General features: G+C 32.3%; 1 protein-coding gene across 1 annotated transcript in view; it reads right to left on the bottom strand.

Moving 5' to 3' along the window:
* Positions 1 to 24,773, bottom strand: part of LOC140449707 (lysosome-associated membrane glycoprotein 5) — a 39,483-nt gene extending 14,710 nt beyond the window's left edge. The window contains exons 1-2 of the mRNA XM_072543028.1: positions 24,692 to 24,773; positions 1,593 to 1,816 (exon numbers count right to left, since the gene is read on the bottom strand). Of these exons, the coding sequence (XP_072399129.1) occupies positions 1,593 to 1,816; positions 24,692 to 24,737 (270 nt within the window). The 5' untranslated portion in view covers positions 24,738 to 24,773. The remainder of the gene's footprint in view (positions 1 to 1,592; positions 1,817 to 24,691) is intronic.
* Between the last annotated feature and the right edge of the window lie 770 nt (positions 24,774 to 25,543).

The following is a 25,543-nucleotide window of genomic DNA, read 5'->3' as shown; positions in this document are numbered from 1 at the left end:
TTCTTCTTAAGTTTGATAATTGTCCTGCTTTTGAAAAGACTCTTTCAGACGGTACAGAAGTTCTAGGAATACACAAATATTTCACTGTCAACTCATACAATTCTGGTAAAAGTATTTGATGTTTTGTCCAAAATTCTAAAGGGCTTTTGTTCCTTTCTAGTAATGACAATTCTAAATAATGCCTAATCATAATGATGAAAGTGGTAGTGGAATTTGAAAAATGTTGCTTTTCTGATACATTTCCGTCAAAATGTGACCATATATTCAGGTTTTCTGTAGAGGGTTGATTTATCTGCTCTGAGTTTGTTTTCAAACTGAGGCGAAGCAGTCGACTCTGTTTTTTTACTTAGAATTAATTTCATTTCGTCGGTCACTTTTCTGCATTATTGGCGTTCTCTTCTTTGCCGAATGCAATTTTTTTAAACCTTGGGTCAAGAAATGTAGCTTTGGTAATAGTTTTACTCGAGTCAAAACTACCCAAACGTTGGAGGACTGTTTGTAACAATTTTAATTTAAGAGAATCTCCAACATTTGTTACAGTCGTAGTATTTTGTAGCGCAAACTGTATTCCTCGAATTATTGATATTAATAAGGACACTGTAGGATAATTCTCACTAGATAATAGTCTTGTTATATCATCTGCTGGTTTTAACACCGTTATACAGTCATTAATAACTTTAATGACTGTAATCTTTAATTTTTCCGACTGTACCTGTTCTGTATATGATATTAAATAATTCGACAATAACATGTATAGTGCAGTCGGAGATAAGTTGCAATATTTCTGTGGGTATTTCGTCTGGTCCTACAGCTTTCCCAGTTTTCATTTCTTTATTTGTGTGTTTTACTTCACTTTCTGTTATTTCTGGTCCAGTCTCTTCAACGAAATATTCGTTATCTATTTTGTCTCGTTTATCGTTAAACAGCTGTTCTATATAGTTTGCCCATGCCATCAATTTGATTTCTGTATCCATTACTGTATCTCCCTTTTCATTAACTAGTCCATTTTGTTTGTGTTCTGGTCTTCTAGTTAAGTCTTTAAAGAATTAACAAAAAATACTAACAAAACCCACAAAAACGGGCAAGAGAAGCCCACATCCTCTAGCGCCGAGTCACCGAACTGAGCTAGCCCAGAGCGGGGACTTGATGGCCGAGCAAGCAATACAGATCGATGATAAGGCACTAGAGATAGCGGGAATAGAGCGCCTTACGCTGGCTGCATTGTTCGGGGTAGGATTTCGTTTGGGACGCCTTGTACCTGGGACTCCCACATCACAAGCACTTTACTGATAGTAGAGCCTCTGTAGCGCATCAGAGTACTATCGGGAGGAAGTGGATCAACTGGAGCATTGGGTGGAGTGGTTCCTGTTAACACGAGTTAATCCTGCTCGCTCCAACGAATTGTATTACCATAGTGTCATACTTACGGGGTGTGCAAGTCTCTCATGCTGGGTTAAACGATTGCTTGCTTGTATTTATTAAAGTTAACTACCGTACTGTAGATAATAAATTGGAAAAATACTATATGACTTATCTGAACAATATTATTGTGCGTGCCATTTATTTTTGGTATAATAAAATAACGAACTTACCTCTACTACAGCATCAGTCTTCAGTAAAATACAAGTAGCTCCAGTTTTGCTGTTGAAAAGTCTGTAATACGCTACTCCGGAGTCGTCTTTTGAAGCACTGCTAGAAACGGGAGTGACTAGTGGTCCGACGCCCTCTGTCGTCGACCCGCTGAATTTGGTATGGCGAGGTTTTGTAGTACCTTGATTCAGTGTTAAGGCCGAAACTATGGTACATGTTGTTGCAACTGAAAAATACAAAGGTTATGAGGTACTGGAAAATGTTAACAAAAGTAAGTTCTATGCTACTATAATTGCTAAGTCTTCAACAGAAAAAATCTAATTGAAGGGAAATTTGTGGAAAATCAATAAGAAATTTGTAGAAATTTTTTGTAATAGGGGAGAGTGGGGCACATTCGGTCCCATAATTGTTTTTAGGCAAAAAAATACAAAAAATGTTTCATTATATTTCATTTGCAAATAAAAAAGTAAAATTTATAGTTTTGTCCATTTAAAAAGTAAAACAGTTTTGTTGAATATATTTTAGTTTTTTGTTAATAAATAAATAAAATATATCTTACACTCTGGCTGATTGTGCTCCCAGTGGGGGTACAATCAGCCAGGCCAAGGGGCACTTTGGGCCGCAATGTTATAAGGTATATAGAAACGGCATCGTTACAAGTAAGTTAAACAGTTTATTAAAAGAAACGTTATTAAACATTGTTTTGAACGTACAAAATATGGAAAAGTAAGGAAATTGATACATCAAAAAAGAACTAATGAACTAAAAAACATTATTAACTAATAACTAACAAAGATATTTACTTAACCTTTCGCTACCGAAGGGTCAAGTTGTTTTGTAGTTGACGGAGGGGGTACATTATGTACCCCATGCATTTTTATAGATTAAATGTTAACATAATGCAATAATTTTAGTTAAAACATAATTAAAACAAATGCAAGTATTTTTTATTGAATATAAGTAACAGTAAAAAAATATATGGTGTCTTGAAAAAATTAATTATCGTTTTTTTGATTAGCTTTACATTTTGTACATATTATTGTTTGAATTGTTGTGGTTGTTTGATGTTCAGCACAAACAAAGAATTTACAAGAATTGCACGTTTTTCTGCTTTTGCGGTCCTTCTTGCGTGGACAAAGTAAACATCGACCTGAGGATTTCAAGATGGTGGCGTCGTTTTCGCGATTCTCCCTTAGTGGCGGTGGGCGTAATTCGTACATCGCGTTTATAATTCGCTTATGGAATTTTTGTGGACTTTGTAGTCGCCTATCGACATGGGGCTTTATAAGTTCTTGACCCAGGTTTAGTAAAAATTCTCTGCGTCTGTGAGAAGCTTCATACGCACGAATGGAATTCTTTGTCGTCCACAGTACGTATGCATTCAGACCTGCAATGTCTAGAAGATTTTGAAACAAAACAAATGGCCATCTCTTAGAGGCTCTTTTACAAGAATATTCATTTACCATCTTATCCATAGTATCTACGGCACCTTTTGTAGAATTGTAATGCAATATTATGTCTGGCTTATAGTCCGTCTCTTCTCCGCTAATTTTATCGTCGTTATGTTCTGTACTCAATAAAATTACTGCCTTATTCTTTTTAGGAACGTAAGACGCCAGTGTTATTTCCTCAGTGAAGGCAAAAACTGAGGACTTTAGTATAAACAGTATAAATCTGAAGGTTAGCAGCATAGGTGATTGTTGCATCAACTAGAGCCCATATTTTGATGCCATACTTGGCTGGTTTTGATTTAATGTAGACTCTAAATGGACACTTACCTCTAAAACTTACAAGGTGTTCATCAACAGTTAGATGAGAGTGGCACTTAAAACTTTCTTTACAGTGTTGTACAAACTTTGTAAACACTTCCCTAAAAGCTGCTAGTTTGTCAGAACTTCTACGTTCTTCTCTAGTGTTCAAATCATCGAATCGCATAAGTGAAATTAAATCTAGAAATCGGTCGCGTGACATGGCAGCCGGAAAAATAGATCGACTGTACAAAGGGTTTCGACACCACAAAAAGTGCACTGATTCCCTATTGGCTTTTAGCGCACCCGCCGTAATCAAGAGTCCCAAGACCGCATAAATTTCCACTGAATCAGTGGGCAACCAGGTTCTTGTTTTATTAGGATTTTTCCCATTCCAATCCTGAAAGTATTTCTCCGCTTTCTGGTTTGTACATTTGACGATGATCTCTACAATTTTCTCATCTACAAATAATTTAAAGCAATCACTAATTTTAGCGACATTTTTAGATTTTTCTGTAAGCCCTGGTTTTTCGAGTAAGTTTTTTGTGCGACATCTAGTTTGTCGTAAAGGACGATTTTTCCAAACTGTACCATTCTTGGAAATAAATGTGGAATCTACTGCCCCCAAAACTGGTTTATCAGAATCATTACTGTCACTCTCAGATGGCTGAAATATAATAAACTCAAGATAGAAATATCGTACATAAAACAAAAATAAAAATTACCTGCAGAATTTCAGGCTCATATTCTGCTACTTCTAAATTATCATCTAATTCTGAATTATCCGATAAACTATCTCTTTCAGAAAGGTAATCATCATCACTTTCCTCTAACTACTGCACTGCAGTTTCACGATCCTGTTCTTTCCGAAGGTCTAACTTTATTTTTTTCGACATATCGGTAAATCGTGTAATCACAAACGGATAAACTAAAACGGTATGTTAGCACTAAGTCATCCACAGAACTGATTTGTGTGTTATTGCAAACAACAGGTTTGGTGCCGTGCGCAAAACGTCTGGTTTAGTCAGTGGCGTCGACCGCAATGAACTGTACCGCGGTTGACGGAGGGGGTACAACTTGTACCCCAAGCACAGTGCTGCACTTTTCATAGGTAAAATATGTCAAATTGAAAACAAATGGTTGGATATGCTTTTACACATCCCAATGAAGAAGTAACTAGAACAGTTAAACAAAATTCCAACATTTTTAAAAATTATTCATGAAAAATCGAATTTGGGGTACAATCTGAGCCCCCCTCCGGTAGCGGAAGGTTAACCGTAATTCCTTCAAAGTTGTAGTGAAATGTCACCGTCGAATCTCTTCGAGATTTAGAGAATTTGGTAAGTCTGGCATGAATACTTGATTTTTCGCAGGTTTCTGTATCCTCTATTTGAGGAAAATGAAATTTATTAGAATCTCCCCTGCGCCGCATATATTTGACAAAATATTCAGAATCAGATATTTTTTCAACTACATTTATAACATAATAAACCACTGTTGTTTTCAGTTCAAATTTTACTAATATAAAAAGTTCTTTTATGAGTTCCTCGGTGGATTCAAAAGATGCAAGACTTTCATTGTCATCCGAGTCGTCACAAAAAATACTCACTTCCGATTCACTGCTAGAGCTGTCATCAGAACTTTTTTTTAAATTTTTTGGATTTTTGCTTTCTTTGCTTGTTCATTCCTATTGGTTAAGAATTTTTGCTTCTTTCTTAGATTACTGTCCTCTTTTTTTAATTTCACTCTTCCTTTAATTTTTTTTCATTTTCTATTTCTTCCAATCGCTGTTCTTCAGGGGTTTCTGTATAAATTCTAGAATTTCCTTGGTTTGCTTTTATTTTTCTTTTTTTATCTTGACGTTTTTTAACTATTGGGAAAGGTCGTACATATTCAGGATTTAGAATTTTGCCCGGAACTGTTTCGTCGCCCTCGATCCCCGACTTTTCATTATTATCTTGTACAGTCATCAAGGACTACGCCGACACTTTTTGAAGTAGATGGTTGATTATTTGTTTCAAAATCTGCATCTTGATTTGAGATATTTTCACGTCTTGATTCATTCTTATATATCTTAGTTTCATCAAAATCTGCGTTACTAAATACTTGTGAATTAAGGGGCCATATTCCTGGTTTTTCAAAGGAGCTTATAATATTTTTAAGGGAAAAGCCTCTAAAATGGTTGTTTTGTAATTTTTGGGATATTTTTAACAGCAACAGTTTTCCCCGGATTATTTATCATCCACTCATTTAAGGAAACAGGGCATTTACTCTTAAAAGGCCCATAAACTCCCACATCAAGTGGTTGGAGTTTATGGGAAGTATGCGGAGCATTACTATTCCATGATCTCGCGCATAAAGTATTGCGTCTAGACTAGTGTGCGATTCATGGTTGTCCAGCAGCAATAATATTTTATTTTCCTTATCGCATTTTGTGTGGTTGTCAACGTGCCCAGAGTTTTAATAAAAAGGTCTTTAGTCATCCACCCAGAATTATTTCCAAATACTACACTTAAAGACGGTGCCTCATATAAATAGTCTTCGATATTTCTTACCGTGGGAAATATGTAAATCGGTGTTACCGACAACTGTTACAAGTTCACCTCTTTCGGCCCACGATACTAGACTTATTTGCTTCTTACAGTTTGGTGCTACAATTTTGGGATGGGGTAGGCCTGTTGCTACACTTGTTTCGTTTAAGTTAAAGATTAGATCAGGGCTAAATGAAAACAGGTGGGTACGTTACTGCGGTGTGAAGCCGCATATACTATTTAACGCCGTGAAATGCTTATGGAATATGTATACAATGGCTGTAAGAACAAGAAAATGCATTTGGCCTCTATAATTCAGAGTAACATGTGGCTTCGCATGGCTGTAAAACAATATAAAAATAAAACAGGTTTGTTACGCATATTATTATTTATAGAAATAAAAACTTATGCAAAAAAACACACATTTTATTGTTTATTTATTAAGAATTGTACTACAAAGATAAAAAAGAATATTAATATTAAAAAATACAATAAATTTAAGCGAAAAAAAAAATACATTTATTTAGTACACTAATGAACTGCAAAGAAACAAGATAAGCAATAACTTTTTTGACAAATATCGCATCTTAATTCTTTGAATGGCGAATTTTTTTGGGCTTCTGTTCGACCACCAGCTCCACTCAAATTTTTATAGCATTCAACACATCTGCGTCTCATGCTGCGGCAATGGAGGTTCATTACGACGGTAATGCTCCGTATTTTGTATTTAAAGTAATTCCAACGTGAAAATTTCCTTAAATCTAATAATGGTCATCTTCTCATTCGTAACTTGCTGATGTAGTATAAAAGCATTGACTAATTATGTTCCAATAAGAAGTTCGACAGCTAATTTCCTATACCACTTCACGCCTCGTTTAAAGACGTAGCTTAAGCTTTCATCTGATCAGATTGGTCAATAAAAGCTTTATGGTTATTGTAATCAACAACGGTGGACGGTTTTTCCGTTTGCATGCGCCCAGAGGTAACTTGTAGAAGCTCTGAAGTATATCTTGTGCTCAATGTCAAAACATCACGTTTGCCCTTCCATTTTTGAATTACTATTCCAGTATTACTTTCAGCAACTACTGCCTTACCTTTGTTGAGTTGCTTTTGTATAATATCTTTTGGATTATATTTTCGATGAGCTCTCAGTGTTCCCACCAGTTGAGTTTCTTTTTCTAATAATGAATGAGGTAAAGAAATACTGGTGTAGTATTTGTTGGTATAAATAGTGCGTCCTTTCATCTCACCTACATCTGTATTATGACAATTTTAAATTCTTGCTTTTGGTGCGTTTTCCTTCTCTTTACATTGGGAAGCATATCTATTAGTTTCAATGACTATTAAATTTATAATTTCATTCTAGAAGAATAAAGTGTAAAAATCATATGGGGTTTTGTTGTAATAATTCCCATATAACTGAATATCAATACCGCTCGTTGGCTCTGTAAAAACAAATTGTTTCAAATTTTGACCTGTCACAATATCCCAAACCAGATCTCCATCAGGCCCCTTATTTTTATTTTGTTTGCTGCCATCATTGCCACTATCTGTAGTATTATTTTGTAGTACATATTCAATTGTTTCCATCAATGTGTCCCCCACATTCTCGTCTTCGATTTCTAATTCATTTCTGTCCAAATTTAGAGGTTCTGAAGCGGCAATTTTTAGACTTTTTTTTTGTAGAAATTTCTTCGTCTTATGATTCACCACTGCTATAGGGAATATATTCAGCAGAAGAACAATCATCTTCAAATATGTCCTGCTCATCTTCATCAGAGAGGACCTCCTATAATACAACAATATTAGAATACTTTTCCCACTTATACAATATTGTGAATTTATTACCTGCCATAAAGCTTCTAATCGGTTTAGCTCCTTCTCGTAGGTCATTTTCACCCGATACAGTAAACAAACGATATTGTACTGATAAGCATATATTTAGTACTGACAAATTCATTGCAACTATCGAAGTATATAGTTATCCCTCCCATTTTGTGTACATGTCTGATTATTCGACCTTGTACCGTTAAAACAATAAGCAGCCGCATTGGCTTCACGCGGCCATTAGCATGTATTTTCTCTTAAAAATATGCAAAAATACGTACGGTTTACTGAATAATATGACCAAAACTTAAAAGTATTTATAATTTATATCGAATTGTGCACAAGAAACATAATGGCTAGAGGAATCATTTTTTTACATACCATGGTGGCAGCCAAAGTGTTAATATTTATTTTAGGGCGAAATACGTATGAGCGGATACACAGATGCACTATACGTGAAATCAAAGCTTAACTGTCTTTTTCCTTTTATTCCGATATACTCTGTACGAGTACTAGAAACCAAATTTTGGTTTCGAAAATTAGTTTACGGATTTTAATATCAAATGTCGCTTTTTGCGTCCATACGAAGCCATGTTAGACTTGCTTCCTAAAATATTTATTTTCACGTTCAGAGCGACTGTGAATACCGTTCTGAAGAGCCCTTTTAGGGCGAAATACGTATAAGCGGATACACAGACGCAATATACGTGAAATCAAATCTTAACTGTCTTTTTCCTTTTCTATCCTTGTCTTTTTCTGTGAATATTTAATTTGATGACTTGTGACAAAAGTGAACGTTTCAAAAGGTTAATGTAAAAGCAATTGTGAACTATACCCTACAAATCTAAGAAAGTTAATATTAGAAATATATTTTTACAATAAAGTAATTCGATTTAGTTTCGAAGAACCTATTAAAGTTTAAGTACGTAATTGCATCTTACTGATAACAAGTTCAGGAAAATTACCTCGAAGGGTCTCAACTTGTAAAGGTCACAGTTACATCGTGTCTATTTTTCAAGTAATCCTGAAAAGTTTTTTAATGGAAAAGCGTTTTATCTTTCCACGCGAACAAAGATAAAGGATAATTGAAGTTTTAAAAACCTTTCATAATTCAATTGAAATACGTCAGAGGCAATTTCCACTTGCTAGTTATTTTTTATTAATGAAATTTAACGTGGGATAAACTGGAACAACAGAGAGATTTTGGTCAATGTATTGTTTGTTTTTTTTTTTGCATTGGGGAGAATTCCCACGCAGCCAGAAGCATTAATTATATTATTTTAGAATAAGGATTTAACAGGAATTACACTCTTCCCACCCGGGGGTCAATTAGGACAATTTAATTAAGAATACAAGATAGACCTTGGATAGTGTAGGTGTGAACATTTAGAAAAATATAAGTAATAAAATAAAGGAGCTATTATAATTGAATTTTGACTGTTTTAATGGATGATATATGTGTAGAAATATGGAAAATGTTTAAAAGATAATATTTTACAAATATTAGAAAAACATATTAAAAAGAATCAAAGGAAAACAATGGATCACCAACGAAATTCTTGAATTGAATGAAGCATATAAGACGACAGAGAAACAACAGGGAGGAATTTAAGAAAAAACAGAAATTACTAAAACAAAAAATAAAGATCGCAAAAGTAAAGTGAGTGGAGGATAAATGCATTTAAATGGAAGAGTTAGAATACAAACATTAAATATGTTTAAAAAAAAGTCGAGAATTAGCTGGTTTGTATCATAAGAAAACTCCTCATACAATAATTGTAGATTTTACAGGAAAAATGATGATACATGAAGAAGAAATTCGGACCTTGATAGATAGAAGTACTACATGTTATAGCACGCAAAGCATTAGAATATTGGTTTCAAGCTTTTAAATCATGTATACTCAACTGATGACATCCCAAAGGACTGGTTGAGGTCTGAATTCATAACTTAAAAAAAAACAACATCCAAAACACTGTAGTGACTATAGACTTTATAAACATTCCTACGTATCATCTACAGAAGAATAAGGAATAACTATGACGAAGAACAAGATGAAACGCAGTATGGGTTTAGAGATGGATTAGGAACTGAAGAAGTACTTTTTGCAGTAAATAGTTTGCTACAGAATGCCGAGATCAACATAAAGATGTGTTTGACGTTTTTATTGATTATGAAATACATTTGATATACAGTACGTGATAAGTTAATTACAATATTCAGGGATAAAGCAGTTGATACTCGCGACGTCAGGACCATTGAAAAATTATATTGGTGTCAAACATCAACCATTCGTATTATTTGGAAGTCCACGGAAGAGTGTACAATTTATTCTTCAGTTTCTTCCCTCAAATTTTCATTTGAATTTTTTGTTTTTAAATCTCCATTTTTATTATTTGGAATTTAAGAACGTTTAATTCAGACATTTTTTCTTAAAAAAAAAAAATAAAATAAAGAATGATCACGTATGTCTCCATTCCATTCCCCATTTAAATTATTATTTACTATTATTAATTAGCAACAGAATATTCAAATACATAAGGAGGATCACCATTTACAATAAATATTGAAATGAAATTAAAGACAGCATCAAAAATGACACAAATTTTTCTTCTTTTTTGTTGTTTCTTTGTTAATAACAAGTCTAAAGGTTAAACATTTTTGACAATTTTGCGAATTTGGTATCTTTAATAATTTAAGTTTTTTCTTGATTAAGTTAAATAAAAACTTGTATGGTGGAACGCAAATTTCAGCTAAGAAATTTTTTTGATGAAGCAAAACTTACGAAGATTTTACTTAGATCACGTTGGTGGAACCGGGCGTTAGTTCCACAATTAAATATGTACGCTATAGGAAGATTGTGATGCAGATATAAAAAAAAAACGTTGCACTGGAAACCAAAATCCAATAATAGAAAAACCATATGAATGAGAAATAATATCATCTGTGTATCTCTATTCAACAACTTGAAATTGACCTACTGTCTACATTTTCATTTTCCCTTCAAATCCCTTTGCATAATTCTTACAAAAAAAGTGAAGTAATAAACATAATTCCCAATTAAAAATTACAATTCCGTGTCCACAAAAGCATCCTACAGTACGTTTACAGTTAAAAATTACACAAAAAAATCTTTTTAGGTCAACATAAAACGAGTGCTTAAATAGCAAAAACCTACTTCAGCTTGTTTTCGTACTGAATAATCTCTGCCCCGTGGGAAATCAAGCAAAGTGATGTTACTAAAGCTGTCTGAGAGACAAAGTGTGCGAAATCCTTACACAAAGAGTTTTATGAAATTTAAATGTTGTGCGCTCGACAAGTTCAATTTAGAAGACAAAGGAAAACTGGCTTATAAGTTTTAAAAAATAGGTAGAAAATTAACAATTTGTTATAGTTTATTATAGTAATTATTTGACTTTCGACGTATAAACGTCGAATCAACTTTGGTGAAAAATAAGTGGGGAGTTAAAAACAGTACGGTATCTATTTACTACTACTACTTGTCAGTTTATAACGTTCTCCGCCGTTTTCCGACTTCCAATCGCCACTTAGTCCGGTTGTTCCATAGGTCTTCTTCTATGGCCCTCTCTCTCAGTTCTTTATTTATTCCTTCGCTCCAACTTTTTCTCGGTCTACCTCGTTTTCTCTTTCTTTCTGGATGCCATTTTAATATTTTTTTGGTATTAGTTATTCATCCATTCTTTGTATGTGTCCGAACCAGATAAGTTGTTTTGTTCTTAGGTCATCTGTGATTGTTCGTTTGATTCCCATTATTTTTCTAATGCGTTCGTTGGTAATCCTTCCTCTTCTAGATCTTCCTGCGGCTCTTCTCCCAAAACCCCTTTTCCGTCGCTTTCAGCGTTGCCAGTGTTTTTTTTTCAGTGGCTATACCTCACAGCTGTATAAAGTGATACTTTTTATTATAGTCTCATATATCCTCTTTTTATTTTCTTTGCTGATGGATTGGTCACGTAAAATGCTGTTTAACATTGTGATGGCTTTTCTCCTTGACGTATTTCTCTCTCTTATGGCTTTGTCTAATGTTCCATCTTGTGAAATAGTGATACCTAGATATTTGTAGTCGCAGCAGTGTTTTATCGTGGTGTTATCGTCTAATATGAGATCTTTTTGTTCTACTCCAATGCACAGATATTTGGTTTTCTTTTTATTTACTTCTAGACCCCATATATCATACTCTTCAATTAATTTTCGTGCCATATAGTTTAAATCGTCATAATCTTGAGCCATCATTATTACTTGATCGTCTGCAAAGTTAAGCGTATATACCATAGTGCTGTTGAGCGGTATCCCCATTGTTCTGCATTTTTGTTTCCATCTTTTTAAAGCACTTTCGAGGTATATTTTAAATAAAGTGGGGGACAGACAACATCTTTGCTTTAATCCTTTTGATGTTATAAATCCTGTTGTTATTTGTGTTCCTGCTTTTATTTTTGTTATTGATTGATTGTATAGCACTTTTACGGCTTTTATTAACTCTATATTAATATTCGTGCTTTCCATTGATTGCCACAGCTTCTTCAGTGGAACGCTGTCGTAGGCTTTCCGTAGGTCGACGAACAACATATGAATCTCTTGATTCCGTGCCATCTTTTTTTCTATTATCTGGGTTAAGGAGAAAATGTGGTCAATAGTGGATCGACCCGTACGAAATCCTGCTTGTTCTTCTTCTTCATAATCTAAGTATTCTCTCTCGATTCGGTTCTTTAAAACCATTCCATATATTCGACGCATAGATCCGGTACAGCTATTCCTCGGTAATTTTCACAATTATTTTTATCACCGTTTTTATGTATAGTACTGAAGTATGATATCTTCCATTCCGTAAGGATTTCGTTTGTGTTAATGCATTCTTGAAATAGTTGTCAAAGACATTCGTACAATTTGTTCGTTCCGTACTTAAACATTTCTACGGGTATATCCCCTGGTCCGGGTGCTTTGTTCCTCTTCAGCTGTTTACATACATGTTTAATTTCCTCTGTTGTTAATATTATTGGCGAGCCGACTATTGAAATTCTATCTTGGTTTCGATTTCTATGTTCTTGAAATTCGACTCTATTCTCTACCAACAGTTCTTTGAAATACTCTTCCCAGTCTTCAGGTTTTATGCTCTGTATTACTTCTTTTCTTTTCTCAAGTTTTTTCCAGCTTTCTGTGCTTCTGTCTATTTAAAATATCGCTATCTACTTAAAAACCGGAAAAAAATTTTAAAACATAAAAATCTCACTAGATTCTTCTTTTCTATATTGATGTTTTATTTGCTAGTCCCTAGATATATCAGAAGTTTTAGGTAACTGGTGATTTCTGGAGTGGAAATTGAAACGCCAAAAATAAATGTAATTTTTCTTGCAATCAATGTAGCTTCTTTATCTTCAACAGCTATTCTATTCATCGTTGGATGAAATAGCACCTACCTCCCTTAGGTGTTTCCATTCATTTCTGTTTGAGATCTGCCTCTACTTCTCTTATTTGTTCTTGGTCGCCATTTAACAATTCGCTTCGTTCAACAGTTGTCTTCCGTTTTTTCTAGGTGTTCTGACCAGAACTACTTTAACATTGTAGTCTTTTGGATTGCATCTGTAACTTTTGTTCGTCTTCTTATTTCTTCGTTGGATTTGCGATCGCTGAGCTTAATGTTGAGCATTCTCTGTTTCATAACATCATAGAGTCACTTGAAGTTTGTGGACCATGTTTTGTTAAAAGCCCATGTTCATAACCATTAATATATACTGATCGAGAGTTTTTTTCCTTTAAAGTATTTTGTAGAATGTGTTTAACATGATCAAGTTGTATTCAGCTGAAATAGCCTGATTAAGTAAAATAAAATCAAAATGTAATTTCGGTAAAGGTTGGAACAAATTTTATATTAAACTTTTGGTGAAAAATAAATTTATTTTCAAGAAAGTAGTTTCAGCAACTATGAAAATGTACTAAACTTTTTAAGAAACACAAAGCTGTACAATTTAATTAAAAAAAATTGTATTCCAAACAGTGTACTGTAGATAAAGGTGCGTTTTCACCAAGCGCGCAAAATGTTTGCAAATGATTGCAACTGTTAGCAAACAATTTTATATGGTTGGTGTAGACAGATTTTAGAACGCTCCCAAACAATTGCAAACGTTTGCAATTGTTTGGCACGGTTCCGTCGGCTGTCGGTACTTCAAAGGGATTCGTTGTTCGTGTGTGTTTGGTGTGTTTTATAATTTGTCATAGTAGAAAGGAATAGTTTGTTTTCGGTGAGCGATTAGTCGAGACTTATTTGTTTTTTACAAAAAAATTGAATGGGATAATGAGAAATGTTTAGAATTAATTGAATTTTACAAAATAAAACCAGAAATATGGAATGCCAGTCATAAGCTATACTACAACCAATTTAAAAAATTCGACGCCTGGTGTGAAATAGCAACAGAAATAGTGTGGACGAATCATTTAGAAGTTCTATTGAACTTCTCCTTTTTAAAAAATTTGACATCCAAAATCTACGATTTCTTCTTTTTTTATATTCTCGTTTTTTAATAACTTAAACGTGATTATAAAACTAGTCACACATATAACTTCTCTTCTCGGAGCCATTTTGTACAAACAAGACAGAACGATGACAAATGTTTGCAAACTTACTCAAATTCTCGAGTTCTTGTTTTTGACAAACTATGCCAAACATGTGTTGTCAAACGTTAGCAAATGTTTGTGTGTAGATGTTTGTAAATGTTGTTTGGTGAAAACGCACCTTAATATGGTCCCCAATATAAAAGTATTAAAAATGTAAATTGTACCTGTGTCAATGACCAATAGCAGTCGAGGCACATATTTCGAAATAAAAAATAATACTTTCTTGAAAATATTTTATTTTCATCTAACTGTGATATAAAATTTATTGCAACCTGTATCGAATTACATTTTGATTTACGTGTATTTTAATTTTATTTCATCAGACTATAAAGGTATTTATTGTTTCTTCTCGTTGATTTGTCTCTCCCAATTCATGAGGAGCAATGTGCTGTCCTTTTCCGCTGCCTATCTTTGTATTGAAATCTCCCATGACTATAAAAAGTTAGTGTTTCGATATTGTCTTTTATTTATATTGCTTAATATAATAATGTATTGTATGTATTATCTGTACTTACTGTATTACTTATTTTTATACAGTACACCCTCGGTATAACGAATCTGAAGACTCCGAAAAAAAAAATTCGTTATATCGGGAATTTTTCAATAACGGGGTTCGTTATATCGAGGTTAAATGCGACCAATATTCGTTATAAAGGGGTTCTTAAAGCTGAATTCAAACCTCTATATAACCAATTTCTCATCACTTAACCTCAGTTTAATAAATAATGATTTACAGAATAACTGTAGAACTGTGTCTTAACTCTCAAATATTTTTGAGAATAACGTAATTTATTTGACAAAGTTGAACTCGTGTTGGAAATGTAATACTAAACTAAACAAATAAAAAACTACTTTTACTACGTCCATTGTTATGAGTACCCTGATTACCGCTGAAAAAGTCAGTAATTTTTGATTGTTTACCTTGTTATGTTAGGTTATCCATTTCACAATCCACCACAGTGATAGATTTAACAACACCATCATTTAAAGCATTTTTTTTTAGAAAATAACACTTTAACACATTGAGGGCATCTTTTGTGTCCTTTGATGTAAAATCTGGTTGACTAACGAGTTCTTCATCCACGTCTTCCTCTGCTTCTTCTACTGTTTCTTGTTCCTCTGCTACGAAAGATACGATTTCATCATCCACGTTTTAGCCTCCCTCACTCTTGTCCAACATCCTTCAATTGGTTCTGGTTGTTGAACTTCTGGATTGTCCTCATCTTGGTTTTGGTCACGATCATGCACTTGAAAGCCGCTTTTCTTGAAACAGTTGACAATAGTTTTATCGTTAACATTGTTACATGCCTTTGTAAACAGCCACATAGCATCTAACACACTAATTTTGGTTGGAGATTGGTATTCCATAAGTCGTTCAAGAATTAACGGACAACCTCCCTTCTGTACTTGGTTTTAAAATTTTGTATTATTCCTTGATCAATCGGTTGGCGTTTAGACGTTGTGTTTGAAGGCAGGAACTAAACTTTAATGTTTGTTAGCACCGGAATATCTCTTTGTGCAGTACAATTGTCGATAAATAGAAGAATGTGTTTCTTCTTCTTTTTCATCGAATCCTTGTTGGTTTGTTTCAGCCAGTCACCGAAGACCTCTGCGGTCATCAACGCTTTTTTATTAGCTGTATAGTCTGTTGGTAAGGTTGATACGTTTTTGAAACATCTTTTTTTATTTTCCTATGAGGAGAAATTTCAGTTTATCTGTACCGGATGAGTTAGTGCAGAGTAAGACTGTCAAACGATCTTTGCTGTTTCTTTCAACACTAACGTTTTGTCCGGTAGGCACTTAAAAAAAAGCCCTGTCTGGCAATTTAGCTTTCCAATCTTCGCATGTTACATCATCCACGACAGCACTTTCACCACAAACTTTTTTGAAACTAATTTCGTGTCTCTTTTTGAACCGATCCAACCAGCCATTACTGGCTCGAAAGTCTGCATACCCTAATTGTTCTGCAAACTGTTGAGCCTTTTCTTGGAGTATGGGACCTCCAACGGGTACATTTTTATCACGGCACTGTTTAAACCACTTAATAACAGCTTCTTCGACATCCTGTAGCTCCTGTAAATTTTGTTGAGATTGTTTGTTTAGATATAACAAATTTTAAATTTTAAGATATTTTTAAGAAGTTATCTGATATTATGACATATTTAATTGAATCGGTCATTTTGAAAAGGGGCCACCGCCACTTTTTTAAAATTTACAGGAGTTATAAAAAACTTCTTATCTTCATTTCTATTAAGAACTTAAGTGTTTTTATGTATTTTTGGTTTTATAATTGATTATACAAACCGAGGAATATTATAAAAAGATATTTTTTAATTTTAAAAGACCTAGAAACCGATTTTTTTTTTGTAAAACAGATGACCCGTTTTCAAAATAAACAGGTAATAAAAGTAAAAATAGTCAATATAATATGAATATTTTTTATTAGAAACATTAAACTGCTACACTAAATTTAAAAATAAAAACAAAAAGATTTAAAATAAATAAGGATAGTTTAATTGAAGGGGTGGCTGCAATAACCAGGTAGCTCCGTATTTTAAAATTTGTGGGAAATCGAAAAAAACCTCCCAAAAATTCAAAATTAGTTTATTTTTTATTATTTTTTTTCCTGTGGTGAAAGCATGTAAAGAAAAAGTTTTTACGTAGTTTTTGTAAATATTGTAAATATCATATTTTAATAAAATAAAAAAAAATTGGAGCTGCTTTGCCAAAAATATACAAAAAAAATAGTTTTAGGTTTATTTATATGTTATTTGGATACAAAAAGTAAAGAAACTAAATAAAATGTCCTTATTACATTAATATCAAAATACAAACTAATCAGTGGAATATGAAAACATAAAAAACAGGTAATATTCTTCTTAGGTTACTAGTGTTCATCTTCAGTTTCGGAAGTTTGGCATTCTTCTGGCTCTACAGGAACAAGTTGTTGGTAGTACCACATTTCAGCCTCGCCAACATACTGTCTGGCCAATTCCATGACATTTATCCCTTTTCAAAGGCAACGGTGCATTATAAACCTTATTGTGTACTTGTGGAAAAATCGGTACACAAGATTTCTTTAAAAGAACGAAATCCTCAGTCACAAAACCATTCGCTGACTCTGAGCACGTAACAGTCTCTCTATGTGTATCACTAAATTCGATAACTTTATATTTCGATATGGTAAATTTTGCACCAAAACTATTTTTAATATTGCTTTTCTTAAAAAATGGCTCAAGAACTTCTTTATAGTTTAGAATCATATCTTGTTTAACAGTTTTCACAATAAACTTCTTACTGGTATTTGCTATCATGCGACTCCATTCCTCTGGCAGATAAACTCTTTCTTTCTTTCTTTTTTCTTTTTCCACCAGAGCAAACGACCTGTCGCAGGGCAAAAAACTATGCCCAGGTTCGGGATAACGATGTCTTATTCTCTTGAATCTTCCATGCAATAGAAGAGATTGCCAAAAGTGAACAAGAACGGAGTTCTTGTTCTGCGCAGCGCAGTTGTCACTATAAACGTAAAGGGTTGTTACCTGAGGATCAATGTAGTTATTAATAAAATCGTGTAAGCAACTTATCACTTCATTTGGAGATTTCCGACCCGTTATTTCATCGAAAACATAAAAGTAACTCTTCGAAACGCTGCCCTTATGGATACAAAATGGATAAAACCACAACTGGCGCTTGTAGAACACGTCACCAGAAGGAACATGTGGCAGGGGCATGTTTTGTTCAAAATCAAATGACATAACTTCAACTCTGGGATCTTCCTTAGCCAAAGCAGTTTTCTCTGTTAAATCTTTATAGAAATTATCAGCTTTAGTCAGGTGCACTTTTTTTTCCACCTTCAATGTGTTTTGAGTTTCATCATCTTTGGCACATTTTATTTTATTGTCAAGGATGTCGCAAGTTTTGCAAGTATCTGTTCTAGGGTGGCCAAAGGTTAAATTAAAATTTTCCACAAATACACGCCGATAATATGTGTATGAAACTTTTGGCTTAAACTCTGGTGTGTCTAATAGATTATGCTGTTCTGGTTCATATTTTTTTAAATACAATCTGTGCATAAGCCTTAAATTCAGTTCGGATGAAAGATATCTTCTGTTTAGGTTATCATTTCTGCTATAATGGCTTTTTCTTCTTGGAAAGCTATTTATATGATCCTCAATGGACTTGATAATTTGATCTGGGATTTTATTTGGTCTAGTTTCATGGCGCCCTCGCATGTCTTTCGGACCTACTATCTGTGAAGCCATATGAGTCGCTATTCTCTCCACCCTGCTTTTCGTTATTGCGTGAATGTTCATAAATGCCGTTTTACACACTTTTTTCTCAAATATGCCTCTCTTTATTTTATATAAAAACGTTTGGCCAGATATATGGAGAATTAAATATGACATTTTACAAGTTATAAAATATTTTACTTTTACTCCACCTTTTCTGTCTCATCAACTGATGGTTTAACTCTCTTTTTAGTCCCTGGCTCATTTCTCCTTGTGATGGTAGGAGCAGGAAAAATTTTCTGGGGGAGTGATGTGTACGTTTTCAGGTGTCAATGGGAGGTATTTCTGTTGGCGGTTTCAAAACTGTCTTTCTTCCGATTTCTGGTTCTCAAGGTATAGTCCTTCCAAGTTTATCGTATAGTCCTTCGAAGTTTATTATAATTTGGATAATTTGGTGGATGCGCTGGTGAAATTAGTTATTTTTATCCGGCGTCGTAGCTATATCATAAAATAAGTGGTTTTGTTTTTTTTTTCATAAAATCTATTATAAATAAAATATTTACGAAGTTTATTAAAGAAGTATATATTAAGCGCAAATATTTATTTTTACAATAAAAATTACCTCAAATATTCCTAAAAAAATAAAAACTGAAAAAAAAATTTTTTAAACAAATTTTTTAATTTTTTAAACAAATTAGATGGTTTATTTAACAACATAATTATTTAAATATATATTCCTAATTTACGCAAAAAGTACATACAAATTAAAAAAAAACATCGAAATCTATAAACAAGAAACAGAGATACAGTTAACATCTCTTTCCCTCTCCTCTGCTCTCATTAGTTTTAAAGCTGACCAATTTTAACATTAAAACCTTAAAGTATGTTCTTTCAGATGATCCTTATAAGACATCCTATTTGTTATAAACAAAGCTGCTATCAATTTATAAAAAAAGGCACTAACTTCGTCCGAAAGTGTCCTAGGTCAACTTTTTTTCATTTTAAATTTGTAAAAAAATTCAGGTTGTCAAAATATGAAAAAATCAGTTTTTTGCAAACTTATTTTGGTCAATGGTTAAAAAGTTATTCTAATTGTTTACAAGCAAAAAATTGACATGTTTTTGCAAACTTATTTTGCAATATTTAAAATTATTTTTCCTTATTTTTTTTTAAATAATATTAATGGAATAAATCTTCTTCTTTTAGAATCTATCCTTATATTTCATATACCTATATCATTTTCTGACTTATATTGTTGCCAAAAAATTTAATTTGGGATACACAAATTAAATAACTTTTAAACTCTTTGATCGATCGACTTGAAATTTTGATCTTATTTTAAGCACCACAAGACCCAACATTGTGTGTAATATAAAGGTCATAAGTTTATTTTAAAAAAAGTTATTATCATTTACAAAAAAGCGAAATTTTTGACTTATTTTACAACTTTCTAAGCAACAAATAAGGATGGGAACGTTTAGAAAACGCCATTTTGAAGGATTTTCTATGACACAAGTTTCTTCTCTTCTCAAATTTGTTTCAAAAGCTTTTCTTTTTGCTAATAGACGAAAAAAGCGAAAATTTACCATTTTTTGACCTTAATTTGTTAATCATTAATTAAGTCCAAAAAGGCGACTGCAGGAAACATATAGGTTCTTGTTATAGAGGTCCATACTACTCAAAACAACTGTCGGTTGCCTGGCTGCAATTTCCCTGGGCTATACCTATTACCTTTTAATATAACCTACTCCACGAAATAAATATTTTTACAAGATGTAACAATATAAATAAACTTCAAAATTTTGAAACTTTTATTGGGGTGTTTTATTTTTAACTGCCTATGACATAACGTCAACTGTAAACATATTATCTTCATAGTAGCTTCAAAAACTGAAAATAGATATAACAGGTCGTATCAGGTGAAAGAGAATTAAAAATGTAAACGAAAATGTAAAGTTGGTATTGTATTTCTTTAGTGAGACCCCCTTAAAACAATTTTCGAACGCCACTGAACGCTTCTATAGTTCTATTAGAAGTTATAATAATTTTTTTAAAAATTTTGCTTTATAAAGAAGATATGTAACCCTGTCGTTTTCAACATTTTTCATTAATCGTGCTGTATCTTGCTACTGACAATTTGATTGGGTAATCATTACTTTAACGAAAAAAAAAAAAAAAATCATCACATCTTAACTACTTTTTTTTATCCGCTATAGTTTCCTGTATACCCTGCAAATCATACCAATTTGAGATACCCTTTACATAAATCTAATTTTTTTCCATAGGTTATTACTAGACTTCGGCAAATATGCAAATAAAAATGTAGAAAATATGCGCATAAATATGCACGTGTTTACCCGAAAATATGCAAATATTTTACAAAATATGCATACAAATAAATAAAAAAATCGTAAAATAGTAACAATTTTATTTAAAACAAAAAAGTGTACATAACTAAATATTTCCTACTATTCATTAAGATTTACATTTATATTAAGTAACTACATCATTTTTAAGTATGTTTAAACTTGTTTAGAATTATGGTAACAATAAATGACCAAGTGGTGTTCAAAATTTTCTAACAAAAACTTGTGGCTTCTGTCTGAGTACATATATTTATATATGGAAAAACTTCGTTCAACATCAACTGATGTAACGGGAGCATTTTTCAAACTAACCAAAACATTTGGTTCTAAATTAATTGTTTCCGAAATATTTCCAGCTAGAACACTGAGTACTTCAGAAAGAATATGGTAACCTTTATTTTTTTCCATAGTAGCTTCAAATTTTTTTAAAATATCTTTTCCAATATTACCTCTAACGTTCCGACAACATGACGCAAATTCTTTTATTAATGCTGTACTTTCGAACAATGGCAGTTTTGGTGATTCTAACTGAGTAATTGTTTTTTGAACAAAACTAAAATTTGATTTTATAAATGAAAGTTCTTGTTGAAGCAAGTTACTCTGAAAAGTTTGTTTAGAATCCAAAAGAGATTGGGAACTTTCATCTGTTAACGTATCAATTATGTTCTTTATTTTAACAAAATGATCTGCATAAAAATTAGCTGCTTCTAACCATGTTCCCCATCGCGTTAAAATAGGTTGTGGTGGAAGACGAATGTTAGGTAGCATTTCTTTATAAAGTTGAATTCTTATAGGAGATTTAAGAAATACTTTTTTGACACTGGATATCATGGTATTTACAAGAGGAAACTTTTTTCGTATTTCCTCTGCAACTCTGTTTAATCCATGCGCTACACAAGTAATATGTATTAAATCTGGGAAAAATATTTTTAAAATTTGTCCTGCTTTCACCATATAAGGAGCAGCATCCGATAAAATAAGCAGTAATTTATTAGAAGGAATAGTTGTCGGAAGAACAAAAGTTGCTAATGTTTCTTGTATAAAACGCGAAATTGTTAAAGCATTTGTTTTCTCAAGTTGCTGGCATGAAATAAGATGAGATTTTGGTAAGGTATCTTCTTTAAGAACACCAATCAATAAATGAGCAATATACTTTCCTGAGGAATCAGTGGTTTCGTCTACAGATATGTAAAAATAATTATCTGCAATTTCTTCCTTAACATTAATTAACACCGACGAGTATAGCCCGTTCACATTATTTCTTCTTAGAGACCGATCACTTGGAACATTAAGTTTGCAATATTTTTTTAGAAACGAACTAAAATTTACATTTGCTAATTTTGAAAGCGGTATGTTTGCAGACACTAATGCGCGACACAAGTTTTCATTAAAAGTTTCTTGCTCATCTAATTTTTTTGAAGTAGATTGGAAACATTTAGCCATTGAAGTTTGATGTTTTCCTCCTATTTTTCCTTTTTTTGCAATGTGTGAAGCAGTTCTCACATGTTGGTCTATCTGAAATTTCTTCTCACATGATATCTATAAATAAAAATAAAAACCTTTATTTTAACCCAACCTTTAAAATATAAAAATATACAAGGTGTTTTTGGTTAATCAAATAACTGGTTTGGAAAAAAAACACTCGCTAAGTGTTTTAAATGCAGTATTAATCCACAAATTAGTTTTTGTTACTAACCATTAGTACATCATATAACTTATTTTAAAATTCAACAAAAGTTTTTTTTTGTTAATTCAATTACAATAAAAATAATTGTGTTTTAGAATAGCTGACTTCATAAAAAAAAGTAAAGGTGAAAAATTTTACTAAATACACACCATTGTATTGTACCATGGACAATTTTTTCTCACTAAAGGAAGCTATTTTTCATTTAAAAACAACCTACGAGTACTAAATTTCAAGTAAATACGTTTATTGGTTTTAAAGTTATTGTTGTTATTAACTAAAAGAATTTAATTTTTTTTAATTTTAACACCCTGTATCTCGAAAAGTAAATAAGTTTGACCCCTCATTAACTATATCGTTTTGTTCAATTTTTCGAGAAGTATCTACAGTCAAACGTTGTAAGTGTCATTTGGAAACACCCTGTATGTATGAAATATTAGATATTTAATAGAAAATATTAGATACTTACAATTTTGCCACAGACTGAACAGTAGATTTTTCCCATATCCATAGACAGCTCTTTATAAGGTTTAATCCAAGTTGAAGCACTGGTTGTTTTAGGCATTATAAAATCACAATCTTCCTTTTTGTTACGCACAACGAGTGTTTACGCTTTGAATATCAAAACAAAAATGATTTACAAATCTGAGCATCAAATTAGAAATGTTTAGGTACCTAATTCAATAAACTGGGAGATTTTGGAAAATCCCTAAATTAGGAACAAAACTATTAGCCGTTTACCTGCTGTTAAGATACAATAAATTGTAGATAGATTTGGGGATTAGATCATAAAATGCAAATGAGCGAACCCTTAGCGATTATCCAATAACTGAATGCCTCAGTGACCGAGACTTTCTAAGAATGTTGAGGGCTACGTAAATTGATCTTCTTTGAAATTGTAAATGTTTTGTACCTGTAGAGATTAGGTACTTAGATCATTTCTTGATTAAAATGACTACAAAATTTTATACAAGAATTGAAATAAATTGGTATGTTTAAAAATTTTCAAATACAGTATAAAAATCTGAACTTTTATGCACTTTATGCAAACTTTTATACAAATATGCCAAAATATGAAATATTTGCATAAAATATGCACAATATGCAAAATATGCAATATGCATATTTGCCGAAGTCTAGTTATTACAGTACGTCTTAACGAAGAAAATGAGCCCCAGATTATTGAGATCCTGTCAGTCAAATTGTCTGAACCAGTTTTAGAAATTAGCTCATTTTACAAAAAATCTTATAAACAAATTTTTCGCAAATACTTTTCAAACGATCTAGCCTATCTTTTGCACAGAATTCAAACTCGATAAGACACTTAAGTTCGGGTACATTTAAACAAATTTAAGTAACAATGAAAAAAGTTATTAACAATATCCAAAAACAACGATTTTGTTGTTCATTTTGTAGTAATAAGAGCCTTTTTGTAGTATCTCATACTACACATTTGAACTGTCAAATCCATCTATTTACTCATCACGAAAAAAAGTCTTATTTTTTGCTAATTTGGTTGGTCTATAAAGATAATTACACAATTCATATTAAAAAAATTTGATAATTACAGTTATCGTGTTAAGTTTCTGATAAAAGTCAGTGGTTTAACACCCTTACATCACATTGTATATAAAAAAATCAGACCAAAATTCTGGACTCACAAATCTTAGCTTAGCGAAACTCTTTCTGGGTATATACTCTTAACAAAGTCAACATAGGCAAACCAGCTATAATATACGTTAAAAAAGAAACCTGAAGAACAACAATCTTTGACGTCAATTAATAAAAGTCATTACATTAGAGAACGCAGTGTTTTATCTAAGAAAAGTAGTCCTGAATAAAAATAATTATTTGTATTACTAAAAATATTGATTTAACAGTATGTTGTGACAAATTTCAGCAGATAAAAGTATTAAATATAAAAACGTATAAGAATTCTTCAAAAATAATGTAACTATAATAGACTTCAATTGTAATTTCAGTAGTTCAATTACATTTCAAAGTTCAAAATACATTTTTTTGTATTTGGTAATAAAATATCTATTGAATGTTATACGATAAAATGAAAGTTAAAATATTGTTTACTTACAAATTATTAAAGAACTTAAATAAACCATTCCTCCCTTTCGCGCCATGATGTTAGGCACCACCACTCACGGACTACATGAACGTTTAGACTGTTGCGGAGTGTTTCGTCCTTCGCAAGGATTCCCAACAGTCTAAGAGTATGTACGCCGGCGCAATACTAGCAGTCAATAACAGTGCGCCGTCGCCTGACAAAGAAACGTGGGAGATGTTCATTGAATGTAGGACTGCTAGAGCTATAGTGGGGGCGATGTTTTATGATTTTAGGGATGCTGAGGGATAGTATGACATTAAGGTGAAATATTAAGCAGATGTGTACATTATTTACGTATTTGCTATCTGATAGTTAAATTTAATATATTTTAATTTATATTTTTTAATACATCATTATAATCTATTTGTTTTTTATTTATTGTGATATCAAATATATTGTTATTTCAAATTAACCACAGAGAATAATACAATTTTGTGTCTTTTAAATAATTTATTACCCTTTTTCATTTGGCATGATTTTGAAATCAGCTGCGGTTCGATGTATTCTTCTTTCTCCCTTGAATAATGCACAGTCAACAAGGATATGTTGTACCGTCAATGGAATGGTGCATTTTGGTAGTGCAATTTTCAAATACTAATTATGTGAAGTTTATGTCAAAGAATTACCCTGTAAGTATATACATATACATATATATATATATATATATATACAGGGTGAGTTTTTACTACGATATCGGTCGATAGTTCCATTGTGGTACAAGATATCCAAAAAACTTATTTATAATGAATGTAGACAATGATATTCTCCATACTTATGTGGAATTCTACAGGGTGATTAATAATTACGTGGTATATAGCAAAC

This window comes from Diabrotica undecimpunctata, chromosome 9, assembly GCF_040954645.1.
Source record: "Diabrotica undecimpunctata isolate CICGRU chromosome 9, icDiaUnde3, whole genome shotgun sequence".
NCBI classification, from domain to species: Eukaryota; Metazoa; Arthropoda; class Insecta; order Coleoptera; family Chrysomelidae; genus Diabrotica; species Diabrotica undecimpunctata.
Note: the sequence above shows the minus strand (reverse complement) of the source record. Positions and strands in the feature narration are given on the sequence as shown.